The following is a 20,555-nucleotide window of genomic DNA, read 5'->3' as shown; positions in this document are numbered from 1 at the left end:
AAGAACAGGCTTGTGGGGAGATGATGGCAGTGGGTTGGGGTAAAGGAATAAAGTTACCACAATATAGTAACAAACCTGAGAGAGAGAACACATAGAAATACAACATATATGCACACTTCAAACCCAAGAATACATTAAGGCAGAAGCTTGTTCACCCCAAGGATAAAACAAACACAAACTGAGCAATGTGATATGTGCAGTACAATGCAGTGAACCATGTGTAGATCTGTACATTGGGGAAACAAAACAACTACTTCATAAAAGTCTGGCACAACATAAGACCCATCAGGACAAGATTCAGCGGTCCATCTGCATTTAAAGGACAAAGCCCACTCTTGAAGAGCGCAAAGTCCACATTTTGGACAGAGAAGACTGCTGGTTTGAAAAAGGGATCAAAGAAGCCATCTATGTCAAAATTGAACAACCCTCTCTCAACAGATGGTGATATCATATGACATCATCTATAGCCAGTCTACAACACAGTCATTTCAATAGTTTCAAGAAGGCTCCATATTCATTTGCACTACTCAGATGACCATCTCAACACAGATGAACCTCAAGATGGCCCCAATGACCCTCTAAAAGAATGCAAATAACTAGTTGTCTGCAAGGAATATAAATCCTTCCATTCCCTACCATCTGGTCAGAGTTGAAGAAGTTTCTTGGATGAGAAGCAAAATGTCTTCAAGGGAAAACCAGAAAATCCAGTTGCCTCTTGGAAAAGCACCTTTGAGATGATAGAAACCAGTGGTGAATCTGTGCAGAAATGGGAAAAGTGTGCAAAAGACTTCCAAAAACATCCTAAATAACTGGAGAGAATCCAAATTTTTGTTTTATTTGCTGGACCCAATGCCTTGAGGTGACAAAGAGACCTGATGTAAAATTACTATATATTGTTTCTACACATGCAGTATAGTTACACATATATACTATACACATGTGCAATAAAATGCAACAGGCAGTGACATAGATCAATGATAAGGTTTCTCAACCTTGAACTTTTAGATATATGGACCTCAGTTCCCAGAGGTTAGCCCTCACAGGTGGTCCAGACAAGAAACATCAATCATGAATAGTGACACTATCTTTATTGCAAGATTATTGTAACAGAATCTTGCAGGTCTAAACATGCATCTCCTCCCCACCCTTCACCTCATTTTTCAGTCCAAGAAAGCTGGCTCATTGGGCAATTATGGGAATTGAAGTCCACATATTTTAAATTTGCTAAACCTTAAAGTTGGTAAGTTTGTTCATTAGTAAGGAAGGTCAGATAACAATATCCTGTAAGGTAAAGTTAAAGTTTCCCCTCGCACATATCTGCTAGTCATTCCTGACTCAAGGGGGTGGTGCCCATCTCTATTTCAAAGCCAAAGTGCCAACTCTGTCTGAAGACGTCTCCATGGTGATGTGGCTGGCATGACTAGACAGTGAAGGTGCATGGAACGCTGTTCTCTTCCCACCAAAGGTGGTTCCTATTTTTTCTACTTGCATTGTTACATGCTTTCGAACTGTTAGACTGGCAGAAGCTGGGACAGGTAATGGGAGCTCATTCCATTACACGGCACTAGGGTTTCAAACTGCCGACCTTTCTGCTTGACAAACTCAGCACTGGAAGCATCCCTTCCAAACAATTTTCTGAGGACTCCATAAATTCAGAATATGAAGACCCTTCAAAAGGTGATTTGGTATGCATTCTTTATAGTTTATTGGAGAATATACATGATAAGGATATACCAGACATTTAGTTATTCTTGGGGTCTAAGAATAACTAAAGACATGAGCCTTTCTCTCCAATCAAGGAAGGAAGCCCTGGAACCCTCAGTAATCTCTAGTTATACAATTAGTTTACTTTAGTTTACTTTATTGTCATTGCACCTTGTACAACGAATTAAATGTGATCTTCAGCGTACAATGACAGTTCAGGTTGGAGTTGTTAAGGAATCATATGCAGTCATTAAGCACATGATCAAGTCCTCACATTAGAAAGTTAACTGTTATCTTAACATTGTTATTTCATATATAATTATATATGTAGAACATATATTTGAGAAACTAAATATACAGCATATCTGGTTCAAACTAAAAGCACTTCAAGTGGCAAACAGCATGCTAAAGCAATAATGCCTTCGACAAAAAATGAAGAGATCATGTACTCAGAGTGATAAACGACAGCCTTCTTCCAGCAGACCAAGGATAGAGTAAATGAAAAACAAACAACAGCAAGGGAAACAAGAAAATTGTCTTCATGAAAGATGACCTGGATATGCAAGGCATATTAGCAGCTGAAGTGGAAAAGAAAAAAGTATGTGTGGCAAACAAAAAAAATGGAAGGAACAACAGCTTGGATCCTGGAAGTAAATGAAATGAGAATTAAAAGTGCTTCCTTACACACACAAGCGCGTGCGCGCACACGCACACACACACACAACCACACACACAACTTCGAGAAAGTTAGGAAGCTAATTGAATTCCATATATTGATAGCTCCCCTCAAACTTTCTTGTGACAGGTGCACATTCTGAGAATTTCCCTAAGTGTTCCAGGAAGAAATGTCAGCCGGGTAGCATTAATTTATATATATATATATATATATATATATATATATATATATATATATATATATGTGTGTGTGTGTGTGTGTGTGTGTGTGTGTGTGTGTGTGTGTGTGCCCCAATTATGAGAGGAAGCTAACTGCTTCCATCATCTGTCAATCGGCTCGTCACAAGAGTCCATTACGACAGAAACCCAATATTTTTACTGTTGCCTTTGTTATATTTGTGTTTTTTTTTTTAATTTGTGCTGATAAATAAATAAAGGGAGACTGGTATAGATCTATTTCAAGCTATTTAGCTCTCATCAGCTAGCCATACCCTTACTGGGATTCGAACCTGTGCTATATTGCATCTTAGGCAAACGTCTTAGCCATTAAGCCACAGGTCTCCTCCTTATCAGCTGAAGCCAGGGAAAAAGGTATATATTTAGAGTCACAACCCCTGGTAAGCCCCAATTATGGGAGGAAGCTAACTGCTTCCATCATCTGTCAATCGGCTCATCACAAGAGTCCATCACGACAGAAACCCAATATTTTTACTCTTGCCTTTGTTATATTTGTGTTTTTTTATTCATTAAAACACACACACACACACACACACACACACACACACACACACACACACACACATATATATATATATATATATATATATATATATATATATATATATATATATATATATATTGTATTTGTGCTGATAAATAAATAAAGGGAGACTAGTATATATCTATTTCAAGCTATTTAGCTCTCATCAGCTAGCCATACCCTTACCAGGATTTGAACCTGTGCTGTATTACATATTAGGCAGTTGTGTTAGCCTAGGTTCAAATCCCGATAAGGGTATGGCTAGCTGATGAGAGCTAAATAGCTTGAAATAGATATATACTAGTCTCCCTTTATTTATTTATCAGCACAAATGCAACACAAATGTAACAAAGGCAACAGTAAAAATAATGGCTTTCTGTCTGAATGATCTCCTGGGGTGAGCCGATAGACAGAGATGCTTCCTCCCATATTTGGGCATACCAGGGGTTGTGACACAATACACACACACACACACACACACACACACACACACATTAATATATGATATAAATTAATGCTGGCTGCCTGGCTGACATTTCTGCTTGGAACACGTAGAGAAATTCTCAGAATGTGCACATGTCACAAGAAAGTTTGAGGGGAGCTATCAATATTTGACATTCAATTAGCTTCCTAACTTTCTCAAAGGGGTGTGTGTGTGTGTGTGTATTCCACCCAAGTTATCCTTGTTCTCCTAGTTTACACAGATGGATAGATAAGTTCAGGCTCTTTTTTAAGAGCCAAACTAGAAAATACGCAGAATAAAGTGGACCGTAATCGGCTCCAGGACTTCAGTTGCAACCTGATTTGGTGGTGACCAGAAGCAAGATGGACTGCGCATGCACATACAAGAAAAATTTGTGCAGAAGGGGAAATTGCTGTGGCAGGGAAAATTGCTGTGGCTGTGTTTGATCGCCACCTGAGGATGTGTTCACAACCAGAGTGAAACATTTAGTGGATTTTTTGGTTGGCACCTGATTTGCTCATAGTCAGAAGCATTCGTGACCCAAGGTTTTTTTTTATGTCAACATCATTAGGACCTAAAATTTAAGCAAAAGTGAAGACTAACAGAGGCAGTTTCATTCATTTTCTGAATTATTTTCAAAAGCAGATATCTCTCCCTCTCCCCTTCTTCCCTCTGTCTCTCTCTCCCTGTGTGTTTCTCTGTGAGTGTAAGTTCTAATTTGTAACATTGAAAATTATAATTTTTCTGCTCCTAAAACATATATCTGGGAGAAGTATTTGAATATACAATAATGTGATAAGATATTTGGAAAAAATAATTTGAAAGGTTGACTCAGATATGACATTCATCAGATAAGATACTGCATAAAATAATTGCAGAGTAACTGAGAGTCGTTTCAGTAAGAATAAAATAAATAACTTCCCAAGAAATATTTTATTCAAGGGCCTACAGAATACCTGGGGTTGGGGTCATGGTCTCACCACACCAACATTTCCAAACCGGAAATAAACTTTTTGGAAAAAATTCCATTCAGTAAATAATATCTAATTGTTAGAACTGAGCAAATATAGAACTGGGCAAATATAGAAACAGGCAATTTTTATGAGCTATATAAAAGAGCCATATCACACTGGAGAGCACATGCTTTGTAAGGAAAGTGTAATGACTGCTCTCCTAACTTGAGAAGGTAAAGACTCTTGAAATGGATTATTTCAGGCCATGCAAATGGGATTAAGCTGATAATGACCCCCCCCCTTTGTCCGAATGCAGATTCTGACCAATACACAAGTGTGAAGATGCTTCCTTAACTCTTCTGCCCTGGGAGTCAATAAAACACACGTTCCCATGGCTATCTCTAGTTAGACATTAAAGTAAGATATCCCACATGGTTATCATAAACATCCCTCCAGAGATGTTGGGACCTTCGGTCTTCGGGTGACAGGAAACCAGTTGTAATACACAGTTGTTACAGATGTAGCTAATGATTTAACTCTGAGGCTCCCCTCCTCCCAATTGAATGGCAGTATCACTTTTAGGGATCTGACAGAAAGAAAGAATTAATCTCTTGCTGATTTCCCAGCATGTTCCAGACATGTTGGAAAAATCAACATTCTACAAACCTGAAGACCCAAAGTTGAACTAATAGTGAGTTTTGGAGAGGAAGTTGTGTATGAGAACTTTTGTAATTTATCATTCATTTCTTTAAGGTAACTGTTGGGTTTTAGCAGCTCTGGGTGCTTTGACCCAACAACAGCAGTTCCTGGAAAATGTGATTCCTAAAAACCAAGGATTTAATCACACTTATGCAGGGATCTTTCATTTTCAGGTATGTGATGCAAAATGTTGCAGTTTCTTTTTCAACTTTTCTAAAACCTAGAGCTTGGATGACAGCACTTATTTCTTATTAAAGAATTATGAAAGATCAAAATATCTTTAAATGCAAGTATTGCAACAAAATAAGCACTATTATCAGTATATCAATTAAGATGTGCAAAAAAGATGCATACAGAAAAATGTTAAGTTGCATACTTATATTAAATGAGGATTTTTTTCAGAATAGTAAAGTATTCACTACAACCGTTTTTAGCCACTGAAGTGTATAAATACTATTTGGTGTACAATAGAACAAGTCATGTCAGATTCTCCACGATAATCAATTCCACGTATTATATTTAGTTCTGAGTATTATATATGGCTTGCTTTGTAATGCTGATTCCAATATAGATACAAAATACTCTGCTAGGAAGTACTTCATGACCGGCACTTGGTTGGAAGCAACCTATTCTTATTAAGAAGCAGAATCTATAAATGCTATCTGAAACCATTTTTTCACTGCCTTCTTATCAGCAGCTCAATACACCTGGATCTATTGTAGGTCTCAGAAATCCAACACAGCAGTGTTGTCCAAAATGTCTATCTGTCTTACGCAGAGTTTATTTGGCTTTTATACAGTTTTAACAAGTAAAGCAAAAGCAGGGGTAGCAACAGCATCTTATTGGCACATTTTACTTGTCAATATCTAAGTCCATCTCAGCCAGAGTAGAGTCTTCACATATCCTGGTACTACCTGGTTCTAATAAACAGTTGAGGTCATCGGTCACTGAGGTCATGGAGGCTTGCTGCGCATGTCTGTACGTAACCTTTCCTCTCTCCTTACATCTGGTTCTACTAATTAGGTGAGCTCATAGGTATTCAAGGTAACCAAATACTGAGATCATGGCATTTTATTGCACATGTCTTTACCAAACGTTTCCTCTATTCCTACAATCTATATTTCTTCCTGCAAGATCAAACTGAAGCAAAGAAAAACAACCTCTAAATCAAAAGCTCTTCTCTGTAATATTTTTATATTATCTCTTCAAAGTTGCAGGTAACAACTAGTAACTGCTAATTGGTTTTTCTGCAACTTTGTGAAGAATGTTCTTTTTTAAAAAACAAATAAAATAAAAAATAAAGAAATCTACTTACCTATCTACCTTTGCTACATGCATCCCCGGGACACTATTTTCTTTCAGGGTAAGCAATCTTATGCTGAGTGCACAGAAGATACAAGAAACACTAAACCAAAGGAATTAAAAAGCATGAGATAAGACAAAAGAAGAAAAACATAGTAGCTAAAACTATGCCAACCCTATTTATTATACCTTGATACTTTTTTATCCTTTTCAACCATCCTTACTTCCACTGTTTTCATACACAATTTATATTTTGCATTTTATTTTCTAAGCTTCTCACAATTCTCTTTTTCAGGATCTCATCAGTTCCCGCCCACCCATAACATTCTAGGTATTCATCTTCTCTCACTCTTCATATATTTGTTTTACAATTCACTCCTCATTCATTCTCTCTCTCTGCCTCTCTAAGGCATCTTAACACATTTTTTACATAGTGATAATTCACTTGCCTGTTTGTCCACATTCATTTAGCACCCATCTATTCTTGAACCCATCGCTTCTTCTTTTATCACACACTACTTAAGTACTCCATTCCCACTGCATTCAACTTCATAATTCAAAACAAATTAGGTTTTTTTCCACTTAAACTTGCATTCTCATAAAACAAATTGGGCAGAAGCACATCACTACATGTAAGTATTTTATATTCTGCCAACAGTAGCAACAAAAAGTGTTCCTTGCTATCTCAGCACATAGCTATATTACTTTTCTACAAACATTTGTATTCTTAAAAAGTTCTCCACCATTTCCTAATCTTTATTAAACATTGTATTCAGGTATATAAAATCTACTTTCACTAGTCTTTACCATTTATGTATAACTTGCAGCAATTTGCTCCATTTCCCCATCAAAGGCTTTGTTTTTCGATAAACTAATTTTCAGACCATTATGCAAGCTAAAGTTTGTTACAGGTTTATATTCTCCATCAACAACACACATTATCTGCACACAAAAGTACACATGCAGTCACATCTCCAACTTAAACTCCTCTAATATCATCACAAGCTTTCCCCATATATTGATTCATAAATACATCTCCCTTCCTTGACTTATTCAATGTCGAACCATGCACTAAACATTATTTGCTTTCATGCATAGTGCTTTTAATTTCATACTCACATAAAACCTTCAGGCCTATTTTTACTTCATTATTACTTATTAATTGACAGTATGACAAGATCACCCCCCTCATGTTTCTTTGTGACTTCCAAAGACATGACCTTCCAAGGGCTTCATTCTGTTCTGCCCTGGATCTTTTAAAGCTCCCCATCTAAGCAACCATTCAATGCCAACATTGATCCCTCATACTTTAGTTTATGTCTTTGTTTTACAGCTATGGAGATTTGTCCCATAGAGCTAGCAAAGTCATGACACACTCCATTAGGCTGCTAATGATGGCAGAAATGGATTCTTTGGTTTGTCTGTAGTGAAGGCTTCCTTTACTCCTTTCTTGAAACAATTCATCAGCTGTACTTGATAGATGAACACCTGTGCCGTCCAGCTGCTTAAGTGGCCAGTAGAATCCCTTTCTTTCATAGGTAAAATAATAGCTTTTAACTATTGAATTTCATTGTAGACACAGTCCATTTTATGATCTGGCAAAAGGAACCAAGCAACTCATGCTTAATCAATAGTTGTTGAGTATATAATGCTTGTGGATAATGAAGGTTTTTCTTTTTTAAAAAAAAGTAATTAGTTTCACATACTATCTTTGTTATCTAGGGTGTTTGAAAAGCAGTTTATCTCTTAGACTGTTTTAATCAATGAGTCACACAATAATTCTACAATAAATACAAATACGCATCATTCTATTGTATAATATCCCTCCATTTTTATATTTAAATAAGTGATTTACTGCTTTCTGAAAGAAAATTGTTTGAGAAGGAGTGTATGCCCTTCTGAGAAGACCATCCTTAGATTCAGGAGTTTTAGATAACTATCCTCCAGTATTCAATCTCCCTATTTTGTATTACATATAATGCCTACGTTGTGAGATTATGGTATAATCTCTTATAGATATAATTATTGAAAAAAATGATAGAGATGCAGCATAAAAATGCAAAATTTCATTCTGTAAAAAGAAGAAACAGTTTTTTTTGTTGTTGTTAATGATGATTTAGAGCAGTGGTTCCCAAACTGGCTGGAGAATTCTGGGAGCTGAAGTCCACAAGTCTTAAAGTTGCCAAGTTTGGGAACCACTGATTTAGAGGAAAGACTAAATTAGTTCAAAGTTGGGATTTTTTTTCTTTGTTGTAAGAAAAGAAGTGGAATACTTTAACTAGAGTAAATTTCTAGAGTCTGGGTCAGTGAAACCAATTTGATTCAAGATAGATTAAAACACCCAATTCATTAGTCACAGTGTAATTACCTTATAGAATTGGCTGTCATAAATGCGGAGTTAAGTATAGGAACTTTAAAATGGGATTAGATGGATTCAGTTATGATCATAACTATAGATTCAGATGCAATATATCTTTGAATATTTCTTGCTGAGGCATGTAAAAACAGAATCAACATAGAAGGATTTTATGTTGTCATTGTTAGTGTCCTTAAAACTCCTGGATGTTTGTTGTTAAAAACAGGAGACTAATTTGTAGTCTAATACTGCAAGGCTCATTATAATACTTTATTAATCTATGAAATTATTCAGGGCCAAGGTTAATATTTCCTCCCTGGCTGTAGGAAATTTCTCTAGACACTTCCTAAAGCCAGACTCCTGGTTAAGATGTTAGACTGGGGAAATCCAGATAAAAGCCTTGATTCACTGACAACATTAATTTTGTTTTGGAAAATTCATTGGTTGTAAGCGATCATTAGTATTTTCCAGTAATTTTGAAATTAACATGAAGACAGTTGCAATGGATGCAGTGTTCTTGTACAGTATAACATTAAATGATACAAATTTTAAAGGTAATTATTCTCAAAAAGCTATGTAATGGTCTGAAGAACGTAATTCCTTATATTCCAGCAATTTCCTTCTAAATCTATTTTATCAACTATAAGGTAAGAAAAGTATGTACATAAAGTAGTTTATATGTTTAATTCCCCACTTGTTTCTAAATTAGACAGACTTAAATGTTATTAATTCAATTGTATAACTAGATATGGATATACATGTAAAATTAACTTTGTTTCATTAAGAGATGTATAAATTTAGAGGAGGGTCCTTTTTCTCTCTCTCTCTGTTTATGCTCTTTCTTTCATTTTGCATATACACTTCTTTAAAAAAATTAATCTCCACTCAATCATGAAACTTCCTGTTAATTTCCAAACACGCATTTTCTCCCAATTGGGTCTAGCTCAAGAGGTTCTTGTGGATTTATAATGAAAAGATACTTCCATAAACATATCCTTGACTTCCAAAGGATAGGAAAGAACTATAAAAACAATTATTTTAAAAAATAATTGATGTGCTTTTATGACATTTTATGATGTGCTATCATTAAAAAAACCTGTTTATCCAAAATTACATTTCTTTCTTTTGTTTTGTAGTTCTGGTATTTTGGAAGCTGGGTTGATGTGGTGATAGACGACCGACTGCCTTTCATTGATGGAAATTACTTATCAGTTCATCCCAGGAGCAAGAATGAATTCTGGCCACCTCTGCTTGAGAAAGCTTATGCCAAGTAAATATTTCCAAAAGCTGCTTCTATTTGAGGTTTTGCTTAAGCTTATGTCTCACCACTGTAGTCTGTTTAGACAGGATTGCAGACAATAATTCCATATTTAAACATAACAAGCATACTGCCAAAAAATAATTCTTATTCAAAAGATAGATAGATACAGTATGTCTTTGGTCACAGTCACTGACTAGTACAATCACCAACCCAGGTTTCAATATATTGATATCTTTAACAGATTCTGAATAGAAAAAATCATGAGGCCACCAATGGGAAAAAAATTATCTTCCTGTTTCATTTAAAACTCATATGTTTACCGGTAGTCCTTGACAATTGAGCCCCAAAATTATGTTGCTAAGCAAGACAGATGTTAAATGAATTTTGCACCATTTTGCCACAGTTGTTAGGTAAACTACTACTTAGTTATTAAGTTAATAAAACAATTGTTAATTGAATCTGGCTTCCCCATTGCTTTCCCCTGGAAATATCCCCAGACCTTTTAGTCTCTCACAAGGTTAGTGAGTTGTGTTATTGTTGATATGATTGACCAATCTTTAAGACCAATTCAAAGTCAGGTCACTTAGCTATAATGATAGGAGCCCAACCAATCCCTGGCCTTTCAAGATGCCAGCCATGGTTGCCAACAAAATATGAGGAAATCTGTTGTGTAAACAATGGTGAATATACTTTGAAGCTTAACACAGCCCAAAGATGTCAGAATTGGAAATACTGATAAAGAATTAAGATAATGTTATGGCATATTTAAAATTGTTATTGAAAATATGACACCGAGATAGAACAAAATAAAAATTGTATGATCAAATGAATGCAAAACTTTTAAAGAAGTAATAACAATGGAACAATAGGAAAAACTAGGGAGGAGGAATCACGAAGTTTATTCCAAGCTACAAACTGGAACAGAATCTAATGAATGATTACCAAAGTGGAAAAATCATTCAACAATAAATATTGGAAATGCTACAATAAGAAAGGAATATTTTATCACATCATCGGAAGAACCGGAAAAAGTACACCAAAACATTCAAAAAATTCTAAAAATAAAACTAGAATTTAGACCATAAATATTTTTATTAGGTATGTTCCCCAAAAGACATAAATGGAAAGCATAATAATTTATTAAGATATTGCATGCATGCCTAACAGCAGCAAGAAGTGGTCTGGCACAACACTGAGGGTGGGGGTGGGGAACTTACCAAGAAACTTTGTAGCATTTGTTCTAATTTTTGTATGCCTTGCAGAATCATTTTTGTGAAATGGACAAACAAATAAATAGCTAACTAAGGCAATCTATTCAAATTTACTGCCATTACTAGTAACATTTATGGCAATCAAGCAAAACAATAGTGATAGACTTTTCTTATTGTTTCTTTTCATGCATTTTTAATTCCAGAGGCTGGGAAATAACTTCCTTAAATTGCAATGCAGCCCTGTGAAGATTATACAGAGTACAATGTAAATCAGTCACAAAGTTGGTGGGGTCATGGTTGCGATCAAGACCCAAAATACCAAACTTTCAGTGGGTGAAAGTATTGAGCCAGTGCTAAGCATATACATACACATACACATACACATACACATACACATACACATACACATACACATACACATGCACATGCACATGCACATGCACATGCACATGCACATACGCACATATCTTTTTAAAAAGAAGATAAAAACTAATATAAACAAAAGAAAGAAAAAAAGAAAGAAAGCACAGCAAAGCAAAAAGTACAAGCAAGACAAGAAAAAAGTTAACAAAGAAATAAAAAGGAAAATGCTAGATTGAGGACATTAGTTTTAAATAAAATAGACCATGGATTTCCATTCTTTTAAATACAGGATAAAGCTCAGATTGAGTACAGTACTTACTTTTATTAAATGGCATATGTTACTATTGTAATGAACTCTGATTCTTCTTTTTTTCTTTTGCATTAATAAATACAAACTCAAAATAAAATAAAACAAAAACTTGAAACATGGTTTTTGGTATGTGTTATGCCACTATCTGAGGAATATTTGATGATGTGAACTAAATAAAAATGGAGCAAAAAATAAATGCCTAGGCTGTGCTTAATTTTATTCTATTTTTCCTGTTTACTTATCTGTGGTGGATCTCCTTCTAACAGAGAAAATGTTTTTAACTTCAGGTTGTAACCAAGGGTGTTGTTTTATCTTTCAGTATGTGATGTATTATGTAATTGTTGCATTAAACAATGTATAAAGGCTTATCTGGGGACAAAGATTTGTAAGAAAAGAAAACAAAAGGAAAGTTTTTAGAAGTTATTTGGAGAGTCTGACAAATGCAGAGAAGAAGCAAATCTTTCTACAACTTTTTCTTGTAGAAGATTTTATGCTTGAGGAAGCTTATGCCAAGTAAATATTTCCAAAAGCTGCTTCTATTTCAAGTTTTTTTTTTACTACTGGTTTGCTCGTGTTCATGGTCATGTGTGCGTGACGCTTCTGTGCATACGCAGAAGCATCCAGGTGGGTGGGCAGAGCCTTCCGCCGCTGCTACTACTGGTTCACCCAATCTGGACTGAACCAGGAGCAACCCACGTCTGATTTATATGAAGGAAGGAAGGAAGGAAGGAAGGAAGGAAGGAAGGAAGGAAGGAAGGAAGGAAGGAAGCAAGCAAGGAAGCAAGGAAACAAGAAAGCAAAGAAGGAAGGAAAAGAAAAAGAAAAAGAGATGAATTAGAATCAAAGAAAGACTTACTGTTTGTGTTGAATTGAGAAATGAAATAAATCTAAAACAATGAACCATTAACAAATATATAGTATAATGGATTTACTGACTTTTAATTGACAAAGAAAGAAAAAAGATTATCTAGCCTATTAGGTAAATCAAAAATGACAATGTAATATAAATATTCTCTCAGTTTAAAGCTGTGTTTCTATTTCTAGTCTGACTTAACAGAGCACATTAGTGGTGCTAGAAAGAACATTTACCATTAACCTGCCTGAACTTCTCTAACTATCCATATCCTTTCATATTTCTATGCATATAAACATTTTGTGTTGTTTCATGTTTGCTACCTTGAATGTCTTCCCTTTGCTTCTAGATTGCGTGGTTCTTATGAGAAGTTGCACTATGGTTTTATCTCTGAAGCTTTTGTGGATCTCACAGGTGGGGTCCAGATGACATACAATCTTGGAAGGACTACTGATCATTTGTTTGAAATAATGAAAACTGCTGCTTTATCAGGCTGTGTCATGGCATGCAGCACTCCTCAAATGGTAAGTTAAAAGTTAGCTTTACAGAGATTGGCAGCCTGCTGTTCAGAAGAGATTCTCAGAATAGTTTCTCTAAAATTACTAGAACAAATCCTTTAGCTATCAAAACAACAACCATTACAATGTACAGTTTTGATGGAAGGTTCTTGGAAAATTTTAAAAAATGATGCATGTGGGACACAAATGATGCTTTCATGGTGGAAAACAATTCACAGTTTGGATACTGCTAAGAAGAATGCCAGAAAGCAAGAATATGAACTAATACTTCTGTTGATCCACCAAACATATGTGATCACACGATAATACTAGAAAGTTGGGAGCTCCAATCCATAGAAAATTTTGATTTGACTAAAGGAACCAAGTGGAGTTAGGACTTCAGAGTCAACAACTGTCTGTGGAAGATTAAACTTGTTTGGCACTGCTCCTTGTTACATGTGCAGATCATATATAAAACTGGGATGTGCTTTTTTCTGGGTTCTGTTGACTTTCTGACAAAAACAGGAGGGAGGGAGGATTTCCAGTGCTCCCAGCCAACTTCCCACAAAGAAAATCAATGGGGCAGCCAGCAGGAAGTTGAAAGTTACTGTTGTGCCCATTCCTTTTTTGCCCACCTGTCGTCATTCCGTTACTGTTTTTAGGTAAGGAAGGAGGTTAAGTAATGATGATGCAACAGGGCACAGGTTGCCTTGGAATCTCAACTGGCATTCTCCCATATTTAAAATCCTAAAGAGTTAGTCAGAATGCTTTTCTTCTTTCAATACTGCTTCCAATAGTGTAAGTTGGATGTAGTAATACAAATGGGCAGGTATAAGTGGAGTGGCTTGGATAACAACATTTAAACATGTTCTGCCCTTAGGACTTAATTTGATCTCAATAATGTCCTTGCAGCCTGTCAGATCATATAGGATCCTTTACATACCTTGTTGTTCATTTACTTACTTCCTATATTTGATTCTGTTCTTCGATTAACTATTGTTTCCCAAAGCAGCTCATTTCAATTTAAAAAGAACACTAAATTCTAAAGCTAGTTCACAACCGCCAATAAAAAGACGTAAAAGGATAGGGAATAGAGGGAAAAGGAAGAATAGGAAGTTCAATTATTCAAGTTGACATTTATAAGATGGCATTTATTAGCAAGTTTGGGATGGAGGATTTTATTTTTCTGGTCTTTTACTGAAATAGGAATTGGTGGAATTGGATTCCCTATGCACTACTAAATCCAGAATGATGTCGTCATCATCATCATCATCATCATCATCATCATCCTTCTCCTCCTCCTCCTCCTCCTCCTCCTCCTCCTCCTCCTCCTCCTCCTCTCCTCTCTTCTTCTTCTTCTTCTTCTTCTAAATGTAGATTAACCACCCATAATAGAGATATAAATTAAGCTAACTCAAAATTTCATAAGAAAGTATTTGGAATGTTCAGTTCCAACAGAATCCATTATGGGTGGTTAATCTACATTTAGAAGAAGAAGAAGTCAGTTGAGAGTCAGTTTGGCCTAGGGGTTAAGAGATCAGGCTAGAAATTGGAAGATTGTGATACCGTAACCATAAAAGTCATCATCACTGGAGGTTTTTAAGAAGAGACTGAATATTTACTTGTCTGAAATGGGGTCTCCAGTTTGAGTAAGGGGTTGGAGTAGAAGACCTCAAAGGTCCCTTTCAGCTCTATTCTAATTGATTGATTGATTGATTGATTGATTGACTGAGTCACTGACTGACTGACTTTGGCCCAGTCATTCATTCTTAGCTCAACTCATCTCACAGGATTGTTGTGCGGAAAACAGGAGGAGGAAGAAGTATTGTGGGTGTTTGCCAACTTGAGTGATTTGTAAAAATAATAAAGGCTGGAAACAAGCAAACACAGAGTTGGCCTCCTCAGGGTGCCGTTGGCCAGAAAGTGTCAGCTAGTAACCCCCAGGGGGAGGGCCTTCTCTGTGGGAGCGCCTTTCCTCTGGAATGAGCTGCCCCCGGACCTTTGTCAAGGTGGCGCAGTGGTTAAATGCAGCACTGCAGGCTACTGCTAGATCAGCAGGTCAGCGGTTCAAATCTCACCGGCTCAGGGTTGACTCAGCCTTCCATCCTTCCGAGGTGGGTAAAATGAGGACCCAGATTGTTGGGGGCAATATGCTGACTCTCTGTAAACCGCTTAGAGAGGCCTGAAAGGCCTATGAAGCGGTATATAAGTCTACTGCTATTGCTATTGCTTTGTATAATCCCCGACCTCCGTTCCTTCCGACGCGCCCTAAAAAGTTAGCTTTTCCAGCAAGCCAGCCTGGCCTGAACAAAACAAAATACAGTATTGATCACTGTTAATTTTAATTCGTTTTTTTTAAAAAAAAAAGTATTGTCAATTTTAATTGGGTTAGGGATATTCCATTTTTTTTAACTTTTATATCATGTGTTTCTTTTAATTGTTGTAACGCTGCCCCGAGTCCTTGGGAGAAGGGCAGCATATAAATCTAATAAATCTCTCAAATCTCTCTCTCTCTCTCTCTCAAACAAACAAACAAACAAACAAACAAACAACCACGGCTAGCATTTATCATCCCACCCCACCAAAAAAGTGGGAAAAACCCTGATGCATAAGGTTGTTAAGAAATGTTTTTCTAGCTTTCTTTAAAACTTCAAAAAAATATTGGCATACAGTCACAGCACGCTTTCTGCAGAAATATTTCTACATCTTATCCTCTATTTCTCGGTCATTTCATGGAGCACCAGAGAAAATCCAATGCCTATGTATACAGAGCCCAGTGCTGCTATAAACTCATCACACTTATTAAAGGTTAAACAAAGCTGGAAGGGTCTTTGATCAGCTTATATATTTTCTGAAATACAATTCCCATTTGCCTCTGCTAACTCTCAGTAATAGTGTACTATTTGGGCTTAAGCAGACTTTCTTAGGAACAAAAATGAGATCCAGAAATTTACTCTGCTAGAGGGGAAGTAGATCATCCTTTCTCAAAAGCAGAAGAGGCAAATTAAAATGCATATGCCTTGTAGCGCTCTTAAGTAAACCCCTTCTTTTCACTGCTTACGTTGCTTTAAAAAATAGGGAGCTTATCAAACTCAGCAGGTGGCAAGTCAAAGCTATTCAGCTGATTTAGCTCAATTATGCTTGTGCCATAAGTAGTACATATCCTAAGGGTAAGCACCCATAATTTTAGTGGTGGCTGTGCCTCTCCCATGAAAAAAGATCCAGATTTTTGTTCCCATTTTTTAAAAAGATAAATGAAAACCTGTGGATTTTGCTCTATTAGTTGTTGCCATTATAGGGAGCGGTGCTCATCTCCATTTCAAGGTAATTGAGCCAGTGTTGTCTGAAGACATTGCTGTGGTCAGGTGGCTGTTACCTTTTCACAGAAGTGGGACCTATTTATCTACTTTCATGTTTTAAACTGCTAAGTGGGCAGAAGCTTAGGTGAGCACAGGAACTCACCCTGTTGTGTAACATTGGGGCTTGAACCTGGGCTTTCCAGCCAACAAGCCCAGCCTTTTAACCACTGAGCCACTGTGCCATCAAAATGAAATTGTTGGACCAAATGTAAATGTTTTGGAGAGAATAAAACTGTTTTGTACTCTTTCAGAAAAAGCCGGGTAGCCAAATATTGGAGAATGGAATTGTGCAGCAACATGTCTATGCTGTTACAGATGCCAGAGAGGTAAAATGAATAAATCTCTCCTTTCCCCATTGTCTTATCTTCTAACTGGCAACTGTCCTACTGTTTTTCCCCTTTATTTTTGTCGATATATTGCTTTATGAACCAGAAGACAATATTCCTTTCCTCATAGTGATTCCACCACTTCAGTCCTGCTTTCCAAAAGTACTCCAAACAACTTTTGGTTGGAGTAAAAAATAAATGATTAGTCAAGTCCATAGTCTGCCAATGCCCTGTTTTCAAGTAAAGGATTAAGAACTCTAAGCTCATAGTTAATATTTATTGTCTAAGCCAATGGTACTAAAAGATAACTTGCTACTGAAAAAGAAACCCCAGCAAATGTTAAGAGGCTAACAGAATGTAAATGAATGAAGACATAAGTAGGTTCATTCCATGGAGATAATTTAATTTGAAACTATCATAAGCAAATTGATTGTGTTCAATGCAGTGAGAACTAGTAAGCTGCTTAGGGTTCATTCTTAATGTCAGAAGATTTCAAGGGTTGGCAACCACGTAATAGAAATAACATTCTATAACCTAAGTAGATATTTTAAGGATGCTAGTGTGACCTCACAGGACAAATGATTGATCTGATACAAGGCAGAGCCACCTTGCTCAAGGACAAGCTGCCAAAAAAATGGAGTTGCCACAGCAACACTCAAATCTATAGCTGCAGGTGATTTTGATGAGGACTCACAAGATTTCCTGAAAAGAGCATGACAGATGCTCCTTTAAGGTATTAATTTAATGAGTCATTGGCCAACTGCCAGTTTCTGCACTTTCATTTAAATGCCTGCATAGCGGCCCAAGAAGGATTCTTCATTCTGTTTGTTGAGAAGGCATCAATATTCATGTAATTCAACTGCCAGGAATTGAGCAGTTACATCAGACAATAACCAAAAATCTCCCACCACATCTCCTTTTTTTCTATGTGAAAAAAGGGTGGGCTGCATTCTTATTATCATTATCATCATTGTTGTCACCATCATCATCTAACCCTATGGTATAAGTCAGAGCAATTTCTGTTGGCTTTCTAGGCACCGAAAAAACTATTCCACAGCCGAAGCCGATGTAAAATGCATCCTGCAATTCAACTGCAAGGAAAAGGAAAAGCTCTGAGGTTTATTTCAGTTACAACACAAAAAGTGGGAGAGTCAGGTTGTAGGACCCAGAGTTACTTAGGAAGGGCAGAAAATGGGGTTCTTTGTTATTTTCTGCAGGAGGTGCAATAGTGTAGCATCACTGCACCGTTTCTGAAATCTTCCCTGTTAAACATGTTCATAATGTCCACATGTGTAGTAGGTACGTTTGTTGTGATACACCAAAAGAGGGTGGGGGAACTGTTTGTTCTGAGTCTTGGAATGACATCACCCCTACAACAATCTCTGAATAACAGGCTGTTTCTCAGGTAACAATTGCCCTCTATAGATAAGAACATTGAGTAGTATAGATTGATTTGATAGCACATGATAGTTCATGCATGATGCTGAAGTTAAGCATGGCTAAATCTATATAATGTCTATGCAAGAAACCACTTGGATGTTCCATGGCCTTGATTTCCATTCCATTCCAGAATTTAAAAAATGAGAGTAGCACTAAAAATGATTGCTGCTTTGAATGGCATGCTATTTTCATGCTTTCAACTTTCATGCAAACAGCCTATGTTTGCTTTGATAGGTGTGTAATCTCATAGTAAATACACATGCACACACATATATATTCAATAGAAAATTCATCTGCATTGAAAATATCTCTCTCTCATTTTCTGGGAACAAGGATCATACTTTTGTGTAATAAAAGACAGAGGGGCAGCAAGAAAGATTGAATGTAATTTCGGTTTCCCAGAAAGTCTGCTGCTGAAGCCTTAAAGGTCCTTTTCTATTTGATAGAAAACTTAATAGAATTATACATCCCTTAAAGGATAATAAAACCACATCCATTGACAACTACCCTAGAAATGTGCGTTATGCTACATAGCCCAAGCTCAAGCTCAGCTTTGCTGTTTACATTGAAACAGAGGGTCAGAAATTTGGAATAGGATGAAAAAGTCATTTACTCAGGCTTATTCTTCCAAAGCACAAGCCTTTGCCATCCCCAAATATTAATATCATCTTCTCCAGAGTAGATCAATTTAGCCAGAAGAAATAATCCAACAATTGTGAAAGAAAGCAAAGACGCTATTGCAGCTAAGAGGATCAGGATGGGGTTAGTTTTCATCCCACCGGAGACATAATTTCTGATGCTAATATCCACAATGACAAGAGAAAAGGTCTTGAAAGACAGCGACTTTATCTAATCCTCTGGTTTTCCTCACATCAGTAGCAGCAAGCCTACCCCTTAATATGAGATACAGAATTGATCTGGCTTTCTGCAGAGGGAGAGAAGGGCACAGTGGTGACAACAGATGTTGACATCCATTGTCTTGCAAAACTCTTGATCTAGAGTTAAACAGCCAAATATATTATGAAGACATTTCCCTTTGAATACCAGCTCCATTTTTGAAGAAGACTTTCACAATGTAACTTCTAATGGGTTTCCTTCTAGACCTATGGATAATGGGTCATGGAAAAAAGAGTTCTACATTAGATGACTGTGAGAAGTATTTCATGAGTCTTATGGAAAATTTAAATAGCAAATCCAGTGGGCTAGCTTAATTATCAGGATTTACAGATGTGGCTACAACACAGACACTTCTTTCAGATACCTTTCCCACCAACACTACAGACAAAAAATGCTATTTTTTCTCATAGGGGATAGGACTATTATATGTGAAATCTGTTACTGTAGTGACATTCCAATCCCCTATGAGAAAAAAAATAGTATTTTTTTTTGCATTTGCATAAAGCACTTTTGAAGCCAAGAATGATACCACTGTTGTACAGAATATATGATTAAACAGATAATGATATTCATTCAGTATTATGATTTAATATATTCCCTTTAAGCATAAAAACTTTAATTATTATAATGACTTTGCTTAAGCCATAAACTTTTATGATTAAGGTGATGCATTAACCACTGGCTCCATACCAGGAACTACACTAGATAATACTGCACTTATCTACCAATGATTTCTCTGTAGAGAGGTGAAATTCTCATGATATTCTCAGGTTATTCTAATCAACCCTCAAACAAAAAAGATTGAAGGATTTGGTTTATATGCAGAAGTTCATTTTCCCCCACTGTATAGTACTGATTATACCGAGAAAACTAACCTGAATTACCCTGTGGATGGATATGATGTGTAGCAATTTCTGAGATATAAAATGATGGCATCGCAGTTATATAAGTTGCTGGCTCATGTCAGTCACTCTCCATGTAGAGTCATCACAGGCTGAAACAGTGCTGAGTTAGGAGTGGAGGTCAAAGCAGCTGGGTGACATGGCTGAATTAGTTGTAAGAACAAGGGAGAAATGTTGGTTATTTCTAAGAGTTGCCTGAAAACTGAGCTAGTTCTCTCCACCTC

General features: G+C 36.5%; 1 protein-coding gene across 1 annotated transcript in view; it reads left to right on the top strand.

Moving 5' to 3' along the window:
* The window catches only part of LOC116508157 (calpain-13-like), a 93,317-nt gene that overhangs the window by 27,581 nt on the left and 45,181 nt on the right, over positions 1-20,555 (top strand). Inside the window, exons 4-7 of the mRNA XM_032216667.1 lie at positions 5,309-5,427; positions 10,049-10,182; positions 13,260-13,434; positions 17,018-17,092. Of these exons, the coding sequence (XP_032072558.1) occupies positions 5,309-5,427; positions 10,049-10,182; positions 13,260-13,434; positions 17,018-17,092 (503 nt within the window). The remainder of the gene's footprint in view (positions 1-5,308; positions 5,428-10,048; positions 10,183-13,259; positions 13,435-17,017; positions 17,093-20,555) is intronic.

The sequence above is a fragment of the Thamnophis elegans genome, chromosome 4 (assembly GCF_009769535.1).
Source record: "Thamnophis elegans isolate rThaEle1 chromosome 4, rThaEle1.pri, whole genome shotgun sequence".
NCBI classification, from domain to species: Eukaryota; Metazoa; Chordata; class Lepidosauria; order Squamata; family Colubridae; genus Thamnophis; species Thamnophis elegans.
This window is presented reverse-complemented; position numbering and strand designations above follow the sequence as displayed.